Source organism: Capricornis sumatraensis, chromosome 4 (genome assembly GCF_032405125.1).
Source record: "Capricornis sumatraensis isolate serow.1 chromosome 4, serow.2, whole genome shotgun sequence".
In the NCBI taxonomy this organism is placed as follows: domain Eukaryota; kingdom Metazoa; phylum Chordata; class Mammalia; order Artiodactyla; family Bovidae; genus Capricornis; species Capricornis sumatraensis.
The window spans coordinates 126,563,754-126,576,446 of record NC_091072.1 but is presented as its reverse complement, the minus strand read 5'-3'; the positions used below and the strand labels follow the sequence as shown (position 1 = coordinate 126,576,446).

The window sequence follows — 12,693 nt, the reverse complement described above, 5'->3', positions numbered from 1 at the left end:
CAAGAAAAGGTTTACAAAATCTGTATCCTCATGTGCTTTAGGCCAGAGTTCATAATGGTGCACAATGAAAATAGCAAAAGCATAAAATCAAATATTCTGTTGTTAATTAAATTTGAAGAAAGAATGTATAGATGTATCAGTGGGAAAACATCTGAAAATTAACTGTACCAACCCCATAAATCACTCAGTTCATAAAGTTTTTCAGTCTCCAAAATGTTCATTTAATAGTAACTGTAGTAATTATGTGTCTGACAAAAGTCAGTAGCAAAATCCCAAAAAGTTATATAAGAATATGCTGTAGATCATGTTTTTGGATATTACAAAGGTTTATTATAACAAAATAATATAAAATTATTATAAATGTTTCAACTTCTTAAAACAACCTAGTAGTTAAAGGCCAAGTTAGGCCCTTTGTTGGACTGGTAACAATTAAAAATAGTTTGTTGAGCACCCTGACTTTGTTATACCAATCATAGGGCATTGCTAACTATTTAACTTTAAATAAAAGTCAGACCAGGACCCTAAATTTATTTGACAAAGCCAGGATCCTTGGTTAGGTGAAGATTCTGGTTAGAAGATCCTTAGACTAATCATTTTTCTATCTGAAAACTCTCAGCTTCCCTTTGTGATCCCACCTCTTCAGACCTAAAGATATCAGCTAAAATAAACTGTTTCCTGAACTTCTTCATATTTAATGAGAATATGGTAATTGTTAAGAAGTAAGCTTGAAAAATGTGTAACGTGTTACAATTATTTTTTCAAAATACATTCATCCAGGTGGCCCATATCCGAGCAGAAAGAGATATTTTGGTAGAAGCAGATGGTGCCTGGGTGGTGAAGATGTTTTACAGTTTTCAAGACAAGAGGAACCTTTATCTAATCATGGAATTTCTCCCTGGAGGTAAAAGCAAATGTAGTAGCAATGACAGGCCAATGCAAGCACATCTTTATATCTAACTATGATTTTATTGATTATATAAATCAGTAAGCTAGGGATATTTTATACCTCTGGCTCTGAAGTTTTACACAGTCATAATTTTCTAATCATTCCTCCCACAATAATACTAATTTGAACCGCAAATCAGATTGTTTTGAAGAAATGATAAAGCTGGCACATTTTAAATATTATTATTCTGTTTACTGTATATAATTTTTTAGATCTTTGCAAGTCTAGAGTTCAGAACAAGTCACCAAAGAAGAAGACAGACAACCCAGTGGGCAAATGATAGGCAGTGTAAGGAGTAGAACTCTAGTTGGTCTATAAAAAGTAAGAAAATGTTCAGCTTTACTCATATTCAGGGAAATGCAAGTTAAAACAAGAATGAGATTCCATTTCACACTCAACCATCTGATTGGTAGAAACATTAATAGTCTGATGAGGCTGTGGGGGAAACCTGGCCTCTCATCTGTGCAGAGGAATCTCTGACTCTTGGGGAGAGCAGTTCAGAGATGCCAGGAAAGTTAAAAAGGCACGTGTGCTAGGATTCTTCCCCACGTGTGCACAAGAGGCCTCATGGCAGCAGTGTCATAAGAGTGAAACCCTAGATGCAAGGAAACTGTCCATCAGTAGAAGAATGGATAAGTAAAACATGGCATAATTATGTCATTAAATATTTTACAGTAGTTAAAAGTCAGGAGCTGTATTTGTTTCAACAGTAAGATCTCAGAAATTAAGAGAGATAAAGCAAGCTGTGGAATTATATGTACAGTTGATATCACTTATGTAATTTTAAAAACCATAAAAAGACTCTAAATTCGTAGATTAATACATATACATCTGAAAACATTTCAAAAATAAGCTGGAAGAATACACACCAAAGCAAATCCATGATAATGGCAACTCAACAAAAAGGGGAAGGGGAATGGAATGGAAACAGAGGATGAAGAATTTGCATGGTATTTTTTTTTAAAGACTTGAAGCACCATGAAAAATATTAACAGTTGTCAATTTTGAGTTGTAAATTTACCAGTGTTTCTTCTTTGTCCCTTGTAAAAGAGCAAAATTTCTTGGGAACAAGAATGTCTAGAAGTGACCCTCTTGGTGGAATAATGACCTATCTTTATTGGCCCAAAGAGTGCTGAGTGCTTTTGAAACTTGAATTTGAAAGGATATATCCCATTTCCAGATCTGCTTACATGCATTCATTTTCCCGGTTTGGTATCTTTTCCTCAGCAACTTATTTCTGGATGTTGAATGGTAGATACTATATCATGATCAGTTCTGCTGTGATTTGATTTCACATATTTTCTACCTTAAAACCATTACATGTCATGAAACTTCTCCTTAATGAGACTTTTTTTTATTTGGCCCTAAAGATGGTTAGAAGTACTCTGGGTGGATCATAAAATGCAGAAATGAGGCTTATGTTGTATATTACAAAGACATGTTTTACAAAACATTCCCCCTGTTGAGACGTTACTAATACAGGATGCCTACTCTCCTTTACTTAGGTGACATGATGACATTGCTAATGAAGAAGGATACTTTGACAGAAGAGGAAACACAGTTCTACATTTCAGAGACTGTTCTGGCAATAGATGCGATCCACCAGTTGGGTTTCATCCATCGGGATATTAAACCAGACAACCTTTTGTTAGATGCCAAGGCATGTGAATAAACTGGTGAATTACTAGGTCACTGATTGTTTTATACTGTAATAGAGGTGATTTTGTGATTGTAAATGGGCAACTGCAATTTATATGATTGCTAACCTACATTATTTCATAACCTGGTACAGTAGGAGAGAGCCCTGGAAGTGAAATGACATCAAGGGAAGATTGGCTGTCTTTTTATCATCTTCCATTTTCTCCTTAAAATAATCAACATCAAATATTGATAATTTTGCATTTCACCTGTAGGAGTTCTAAGCTAAGAATTTTTATGATTGCATTTAGAAGAAGAGTTTTAAGTAAGCCTTTTGTCTCTAATGATTTTATGAGGTTTTTCCTTTTTTTCCTTAGGGTCATGTAAAATTATCTGATTTTGGTTTGTGCACGGGATTAAAGAAGGCTCATAGGACTGAATTCTACAGAAATCTTACCCACAATCCACCAAGTGACTTCTGTAAGTTGGATTTTTTTTTTTTCGAGTTAAAGTAGTCCAGCTGGTTTAATCCAGGACTGTTGAGAACTGAAGCTTCTCTCCTTCTCCTCAACCCTTAAACTGGTGTGTTTTCAATGCATGTATGTGAATTTGTTTTTTGGTAAGAGTTTCTCCCTCATAATTACAATTCTGTCTCATTGAAATTAGCATTCCAGAACATGAACTCAAAGAGGAAAGCAGAAACGTGGAAGAAGAATAGGAGACAACTGGTAAGTAGCCACATTTGGAAGAATTTTGGGCCCTGGCTCTAAAATCTCATTTGGTATTTGTTTTATTATTTAGAGCCTCACAATAATTAGTTCTTACTTCCTAGCAGTGATAGAGCTTGTTCTGAGATCGTATAGTAAGTAAGTAAGTAAAATCGCTCAGTCGTGTCCGACTCTTTGCGACCCCATGGACTGTAGCCCACCAGGCTCCTCCCTCCATGGGATTCTCCAGGCAAGAGTTCTGGAGTGGGTTGCCATGCCCTCCTCCAGGGGATCTTCCCAACCCAGGCATCGAACCTGTGTCTTTTCTGTCTACTTGCATTGGCAGGCGGGTTTCTTTACTTCTAGCACCGCCTGGGAGATGAGTGTAAATTGAGGTAAATGCTGAGTGATATTCATACTTCCATTTTCCTTACCTGTCCTGATACAACAAATATCAGTCAGCATAAGTAAGGTTATTGTTGTTTCTAAGAACTTTATAGACAAAGTAAACATAAAGTTTGTTGTCGTGTTAACAGTGTTACAATAAAGTAGAATTGAAAAGCAGACTTAACCGCAAATAAACGTAATGACTCCTTTAATGCCCAACAGCACTGTCTGTTTTTAACCCTACAAGCTTTCTCTTCCATTACTTAGCAAATATTAGAATCATTTGTCCCTTTTCCTCTTTGCTTTTATCCTGTGAACATTGTCAAGGTTATGAATGTGCCTTTTGACTGTAATTTCCTAACTTCTTATACAATGCCTGGTACATATCGACAGATATCTATAAATATTTGTTAAATTCTGCCAAGTGATGAAGGGAAACTTACTCAGCAGTCCTTCAGGAAGGTAAACAGACTGAAAGGCAAGAGTCTGGTACCCTCTCAAAGCAAATAAAATGACCTTTGCATCATTGAGCTCATTCTCTCATTAGTCCAAGTAAACTTTTTGTGCCTGTAAAACACTTGGGTGTTTTAAAGTTTTCAAAAATATTTTTTAAATGTTTTGAGCTATGCATTAATGACAGAATATTATTTCTGCTTTTAAATGTGTCACTTTTAGATCAGATTTTATGATTGAGGAAAGAATTGCAGTATTTCCTACTTTTAAAGGGAAATATGAATACTGCCTAAGACTATGGTGGAAATTTTGTACCCCCTAATTACAGAGTATTCACAATCATTACTCATGTGCAGGTTTTACTATTCTTGTGACTATCATCATGACTCACATCAGTATTTTCCAGTGATGAAACAGACCGGACTCTTGGTGTTTGGGGCAGGAAATTACTTTAGAGACTATATCCCCTGCCACTAAATGCCAATCATGTCCTTCCCCAGATCATAGAAATGTCAAAATCTGCTGTTACACATTTTCAGATGGCCCCTAGAGTACTACCTGTAATAGAAAATTGCTGCCTTAAAGAAAGTTTTTGTAAGATTTTATATGAACTAAGAATGAAAAACTGCATTGCTTTCTAATAGATAAGCAGTACCCTGGAAATGAGTTTATAATGAAAATAACTGATCTTTATATGGGAGGCTGTGGTTTATAGACACATTCCTTTGCTTGTTTCATCCTCATACCTACTCTGTGAGGGCAGGAATTATTAGTCCAGTTTTATGTAAGCAGAAGTTGAAGCTCAAAAAGGCTGAATAACTTGCCTGAGAGCAAGTATAGAGTGGAGAAGCCAGGCCGACTGAACACATCCTTCTTATTCTTTTTTGGAATGGATTTAGGACTGAATACATAAATAACTTAGTTGAGCTCTTTAGGAACAGAAATCATGTCTTAACATATTATCTGACTCCATGCCTTTCACTAAGCCTTATACATGATAAACATGCAAAACACATACTAGATTCAAAATTAGCTTCTGTATATTTTAGTTTTTCTAATAGTGAGCCATACTCAGATCTTTCAAAAAAGAAAAAATATATATATATATATATTGAGGACACTGGTTTGACAAGCTGTTCCTTTGCAGGCATATTCAACAGTTGGGACACCAGATTACATTGCTCCAGAAGTATTCATGCAGACTGGTTACAACAAATTGTGTGACTGGTGGTCTTTGGGAGTAATTATGTATGAAATGCTAATAGGTATGTTTTATTATTCATTTATGTACATTCCATGTAAATCAGAGCACCACTGATTGAACATACTGTAGATATTATGGGCTAAAATATCTGAACTCTTTAAGCTGATTTCTGGCATCCCCCAATGTTAAATACACAATGATAAATATCAGTGAGCTCTCTAGGGATCCTGTGTCAGGAAGGAGGCATTTAACCAGAATTCCCAGGTATCTAAATTGTATCTGCATGACCTTTTAGGTGAAAGAGGGGCAATGCTTTAAATCCTTTATTTTGTTGACTTTATAAGCCATTTTATTGTAAATGGATGAATGGTGGTATTTTTTTATTGTCAAGTAGAGTGCTCAGGGCTATTTTGTTTTTTTTGTGACATGTAGGTAGTAGGTGCAGCAAATTTGATCGTAAAGGCTAATGAAACCTTATTTCCTGTGACACTTAGGATATCCACCTTTCTGCTCTGAAACACCTCAAGAAACATACAGGAAAGTGATGAACTGGAAAGAAACTCTGGTATTTCCTCCAGAGGTGCCTATATCTGAGAAAGCCAAGGACTTAATTCTTAGGTTAGTAGTTAAATCTCTTAAAGAGGTTATGGTATCTTAAGGCCTCACAGGGACCCAAAAGATTAAATTGCCTATTTCAGTTTTGTGGGAGGAAAAAGACTATCACTGATCTATACAGTCAAAGGACTCGGTAAAGAAAAGGCATTTTGGTTTTTTTTAATGCAGATTCTTAAAAGGTAATATTCAGGGGAAAAAAAAAAAATGAGTTAAGAAGAGGGAAGAAGTCTTATATTATTTCAGAGGTCATTCCTGTTGGATTCAATGACTTTATCCCCTAAAGAGAAAGGGAAAATAAATTCTTAGTAGCAGTTCATATCACAAAATCTATGTAAGAAAAACACCAACAACAGTGTATTAATCCATATATATGAAATTTAGAAAGATAGTAATGATGACTCTATATGTGAGACATCAAAAGAGACACAGATGTAAAGAACAGACTTTTGGACTCAGTGGGAGAAGGTGAGGGTGGGATGATTTGAGAGAATAGCATTGAAACATGTATATTATCATATGTGAAACAGATCACCAGTCCAGGTTCGATGCATGAGACAGGGTGCTCAGGGCTGGTGCACTGGAATGACCCTGAGGGATGGGATGTGGAGGGAGGTGGGAGGGGGGTTCAGGATAGGGAACACATGTACACCCGTGGCTAATTCATGTGAATGTATGGCAAAAGCCACCACAATATTGTAAAGTAATTAGCCCCCAATTAAAATAAAAAGTCTATATATGAAACCTTTTCTAAGCAAAAGATTCCATTCTTTTTCTCAACTAAGATGAAGTGTTTAGGTTCTATTGTGGATTCCTAGAAGGAATATGAATTGGAACAGTCTGTGGGAACAGCCAGTTGGTAGCATCCTATTAAAAAAAAATCTTCAAACTGTCTTTGACCTTTGACCCAGCAATTCTACTTCTAGGAATTTTGCATTTGCAGATAAGATGTGTATAAAGATTTAGGGTATGTTATCTTGATACTGTTTTTAGTAATGAAAAATTGAAAATCATCTAAATGTCTGGCAATGGTAGACTAGCTAAATAAATTGTAGTGTTTCCATGTGTAAACTTTAGGAAAAAAATGTATAGCAAAATAGTTAAATGACTTTGGGAAATGTTCTCAGTATATTAAATGAAAAAAAATAATAATGGAAACTCCTCTATCACACCATATTTTTGAAATTATAGTAAAAGACTAGAAGAATGTGGCCTCAAACTGTTTACAATAGTTATATCTGAATAGTGAAGTTATAGATGATTTCTGTTTTTCCTCACATTTCTCACAATAGAGTTAACTTCAGTAAACAGAAAAAAAGATGAAGTGTTTGAAATAATGCAGAGTACTTGAGATGTAGTCTGCATATTATAATTTCTCTGTTTCCATTTTCTAGGTTTTGTATTGATTCCGAAAATAGAATTGGGAATAGTGGAGTAGAAGAAATAAAAAGTCATCCTTTTTTTGAAGGTGTCGACTGGGGGCACATCAGGTATGTTTACAGGCTTAGAGTGGGATAAGGCCGTGTGAGTGAAAACTTTCTACTAGATTTGGTGATTAATTTATCTCTGATTCTGATAGATTAAATACAAGAGGTAACACTGTGGTCATGTGATAAGTTAGTGTTTTCTAGATTATATAAATGAGTGAGACTGTAGTGGCTATAGATAAATGACTCATTCTATGTAACATCCACTTTAAGAAACAAACACATACTGTGCCCCTGTTGAGATTTTGATATTCGAAGTTACATGATGAAGGCTGTTAGCACAACAAAGATGTAATTACATTTGACACTGTATAACTGTTTTTGTCCTCTCATATTCTATACTGTGTCTCCTTTATTAGTTTTGAAGAATATACAGTCCCTCTTATAAACACTGTGAAAGTGAAAGTCGCTCAGTCATGTCCAACTCTTTGCAAACCCATGTACTATACAGTCCATGGAATTCTCCAGGCCAGAATACTGGAGTGGGTAACCTTTCCCTTCTCCAGGATATCTTCCCAACCCAGGGATCGAACCCAGGTCTCCCGCATTGTGAGAGAAGTTAAATAATGCAGGTAACTTCTAAGAACTGGCTTAGAGTTGTTTGTTGTGAGCATTGGCCTTTATTCGTTTTGTGGCCATACTGTCTTCAGCAGTTCTGGTCTCTCCCCCACACAGCAACAGTTCAGAAAAAAATCTGATTGTGCCATTTCCTTCCTTCTCTTTGTACTTAGAGAGTGATTCTAAGGGTCCTTCCCTGCTTTTCAGGATCTTGGGATATGATTCTTGCATCATCTGTAGAAGCTGCATCTTGTGTGGTTCCTGCCCCATTCCTCCCACCCTAGGGCATTGTCATTTGCTCTTCATTCTGACAAAAATGCTCTTCACCTCTCTGGCCTCCCTGCCCTCAGTCCTGCCTCGCCTAGGCTCGCCAGCCCCCCTTTCCACTTAAGAGAGCCAAGTGTCCCCTCACGGGAGCCCCTACAATGTGCTGGACACTCTACCTGATTCTGCAGTAGGTATATTTGGGGGGACTGTTAACTGTATGTCCAGCACTGTTGTAAGGACGTTATGTACATTGCTCATCTTATCCTCATAATAAGCCTTATACAGTTGGTATTATTATTACCCCCATTTTACAAATGAGAAAACTAAGTCACAGAGAAGTAATTTGCCTTACTAGTGCCTCAGCTAGTAAGTGATCTGGCTGGAACTGAACCCAGGCGGTGTGATTCCAGAGTCCTGACTCTAAACTGCTGCGCTGCATTTTACTGTCCATGTGCCATCTCACTGAGCAGAACTATCACATGATTCCCCCTTGTCACAGCTGAAAGAACGCTTACAGACTACCAGTCCAGTCTCCTGGTTTTATATGCGGGAAGAGTCACAATGTCTAAGGTCATTAGGGCACCAGAGTTTATATTTTTTTTACACTAAACTAATATAAATTTATTACGTTAGTACATTAAGTGTAAATAGGTTAGAATAATTCTGGGGGAAATATAAATGTGTTTTTACACAATTTTGTACACTTATCACCTAATAGATCAATAAGTACTTGCTGAAAAAATAGAAGCAATAAAAACTGATAAATTTCCTAAACTAGTTTTAGCATGATAAAAAAAACATTTTCGTGACTTATTATTTTTTAACCTAATGCCCCCAGTTCCCTTAAAATTTATATGACTGAGAAGTTTTTGGGTTCAGATTTCATCACAAACATGTAGTCCCTTCACCGTTTGAGCCTCTTATTTTCCCAAATGACTTGACTTATGAAGTGGTAGATCTTCTACTAGAAGAATTCTATTCCTAAATTAATTAGGTTGGATTCTGATCCCAACAATGTTTAGGGTACTTTATAGAATGATTAAATTTTTTGAATAAAATTCTCTGTTCTCCTTTCCCTTTCATTAACTATTGTTTTTCCTCTTTAAAAAAAGAAACAGCATGAAAAAGTCTTGGTATAAAGAAATAAAAATTCCAAGTAAATGATAGTGTTTTAATAAGAAAATTCTACTCAGCTATGAAATCCACTTAACTTCAGAAATTTCAGATCCATAATAAATTTCCTTGGCTCTTCTAATATCTATAGAACAGCATGCAAAATTTGCAAGTAGAATTAAGCTTTGGAAAATTGGATTCAAGAAAACTTAACCATGGTTACTCAACACTATTTTACAGGGAAAGGCCAGCAGCAATCCCTATAGAAATCAAAAGCATTGACGATACATCAAATTTCGATGACTTTCCTGAATCTGATATTTTACAACCAGGTAAGACAGTTTCACAGTTAACCACATTTAAAAGTCTATGAAAGTGATAACATATTTCATTAATGAATTCCTTTGGTCTTGGTTAATTTTTCTATCTTTCCAGTGCCGAACACCACGGAACCGGACTACAAATCCAAAGACTGGGTTTTTCTCAATTATACCTATAAAAGGTTTGAAGGGTTGACTCAGCGTGGCTCTATCCCCACCTACATGAAGGCTGGGAAATTATGAACGAAGATGACATTGACTCACAACCAAGAGAACTCAGGTAGCCGCATCACCAGGCTTGCTTGGCGTAGGTAACAATACACTGTAATACTCCTGATGACGGTGGTGCTTCTGACTACAAGAGGAAATTCTACAGGATTAGGATTTCGAAGACTACTACAGGAATTGGTTGGCAGTGCCAGCTGGCTTTTTTCTTTTTTTAATATTATTTTTGGTAACTTTATTATATGAAGGTACTGGAATAAAAGAAATGTACATCCCTTTCTAACTGCACTGCCTACACGCATATTAAGGTCCATTCCGCCTGTGTGTGCCGTGGCTTTGTACTGTAACACCTCTAATCAATTCAGGAGAAACACATATCATTTAAAGCAACATAGGCTAACCTGTAGGTAACACTGCAGTATTGGCTGTTTTACTGCACACCTTATGGGTCTAGATAATCAATAAAAGCCATCTTCCATAGCTGGTATTAGAACACTTGCCCTATTGGTTTGGACATCTATAGAATATATATGAAGACAATTTCTGGAATGGTTTTAAGGCATTTTAAAAAGGAAATACACTGGGTTATTTAAAAAATAAAGTTTACCATCATGTTATTACACAAACTCCACAGTAGGGAGTAACAAGTTTTGAATAAGGAGGAAGTTGAACAGCTTCACTCAAGCACTCCACTAATATATTTACTTTGCATTCAGAAATACTGATGACCTTTATACATGTATTCTGTATACTCATAGGGAGATGTACTGTATCATATAAAATGTAAAGTTGCTTTTCTTGTGACAAGAGGACTTCTTTTTTAATAAGAGGACATGGCATTATTTTAATTTGATTATGGTGAGTTGAATTGAAGAAATGACCATGAAGGCTGCTTGTAGAACTACTAGTGTATTTTTATTAAACTATTTTTTTAAACGTCAAACTTCTGATCATGTAAATGAACTTGTAGAGAACAAAGAGCTATTTACTTTGGTTTTCTAGAAAGTTGTTACATATCATGGCTGGTTAACTTTTATTTGTTTTGATGAAAAATTTTCCTTTGATAGTACTTGTATTATTGTGCCATTATTTTCTTATACTCCAAATGTACCAAAGATCCTGAACAGAGTGGATGTTCACAACTATGGGGGATTTTACTGTCCTGCGGGAATGCTGTCTTCAGATCTTTGATGGAGGCTAGCTCATTCAAGGGCACTACTGTTCATGTTTAGCTCCATTACTGTGGTTACTGTAAACGAAATTAAGGAAATAAATGCAGGCCAGGGGTCTTGTCATTAGAGGATGGGGGAGGTAATGTCAGCAGCAAATTCTTTGGATATTCCCCCGAGAATGTGATAGTCTTTTCCAGCTCAACATTTTCATTTAAAAATGACTCTCTGAGGTTTTGGCTTCATCAGTAATAGTGGAGGAGTATTAATTTATCAAAGAATGGCCTAATGTTTGTCTTAACTGTTAACTAGTAGAATTTCTTTTTTAGATAACAACAGTTATTACTGTTACGAATGATCTGTGATCAGAATCTAAAACAATAATTTATTTGTATAGATGTTCTTCTAGTGGGGAAGAATTGCATAGGTCCATTATGCAGAACTACAAAAGCTTTTATGAATGTTCCTGCTTGCTAGGGAGCTCCATGGTGTTTCAGTAAGGCCATTCTGTTCTTTTTTTCTTCCTGCCCTGTTCTCCCCTTCCCTTTCTTCCCTTTCCTTCCTTTCCCTCCCCCCACCTTCCTTCCTTCCTTCCTCCCCTTTCCCTCCTAGTATTTATTTGATTCTTATGCGTTCACCTAATAGTTCATCTCCATTTTTCTTATCTGGAACATGTGACCAAGTATTTAGGAGAGAGGACTATTAAAATTTGGGGGTTATCTCCTTTTGCCTAGCTCTGGTTTTTCTAATTACAACTGCCTCTAATTTTAAAAGCTCTCTAACTTACGTTTAGTTTTATGAGATTTTTCTCATTCCCCCCTTCCCCACTGTTTTTTTTAAAAAGGATGTTTTGCTAGTGTGAATGGGTAAGATACAAGGAAATTGCAACATACTCTGGTTCCACTATGGTAACTCTTCTGGTATTGAAAAATTTCATTAATTCAAGGGGGAGAGAGAAATTGATACAAAGCAGCTGAATTACTAAGTTTACCTTTTAACTGAATAAGAATAGAGCATTTTAGGTTCCGTTTCCTTCATTCTTATTAATAGGAAGAACTTGGGGATAGTTATGGTTTCTTGGCAGCAGAAGGGCAGTTATGAAAAGTTTACCTTGTTAAGATACTCATTTTTCCCTGGAGTTGAGCGATTCATAATCTTTGGGGTTTCCTCCTCATCAAAAGCATTTCTTAAGTGCCTATCTAAAAGCAATTAAAGACTGTGTCTGCCCTTTGGAAGCTAAGAATTTGATTCATAAAGCAAATTAGATAACTTGCAAAGTAACCTTGAGCTTGAATTTTCTCTATTATATACTTCCCATATTTCAGGTGAACCATTTAATTTAAATGACAAAACCCTATCTAATCAACAGAGCATAATGACATTTTCTTTAAATTAGACTATTTTGAATTAAAGAGTTTTGTTATAAACTGTGTGTTTTTGGTTTTTCTAAGTATATAGAAAGCTTGTATAATTCAGATTTGTTGATTTCCTGATTTAATGTAGACTTTGACTTTTTTTATTAAAAAACCTTTGTATTAAAGCAAGTTATGTTTTTTTCTTTTATGCTTTTCATATTAACACGGCTTTAAATCTTTAAATTTATTGAA

At 35.8% G+C, this 12,693-nt stretch overlaps 1 protein-coding gene across 1 annotated transcript in view; it reads left to right on the top strand.

The window, feature by feature from the left end:
• The window catches only part of STK38L (serine/threonine kinase 38 like), an 81,038-nt gene extending 68,595 nt beyond the window's left edge, over positions 1–12,443 (top strand). Inside the window, exons 7-15 of the mRNA XM_068970413.1 lie at positions 778–901; positions 2,452–2,606; positions 2,962–3,064; positions 3,251–3,312; positions 5,279–5,396; positions 5,830–5,953; positions 7,342–7,437; positions 9,613–9,704; positions 9,808–12,443. Of these exons, the coding sequence (XP_068826514.1) occupies positions 778–901; positions 2,452–2,606; positions 2,962–3,064; positions 3,251–3,312; positions 5,279–5,396; positions 5,830–5,953; positions 7,342–7,437; positions 9,613–9,704; positions 9,808–9,935 (1,002 nt within the window). The 3' untranslated portion in view covers positions 9,936–12,443. The remainder of the gene's footprint in view (positions 1–777; positions 902–2,451; positions 2,607–2,961; positions 3,065–3,250; positions 3,313–5,278; positions 5,397–5,829; positions 5,954–7,341; positions 7,438–9,612; positions 9,705–9,807) is intronic.
• Positions 12,444–12,693: the final 250 nt, after the last annotated feature.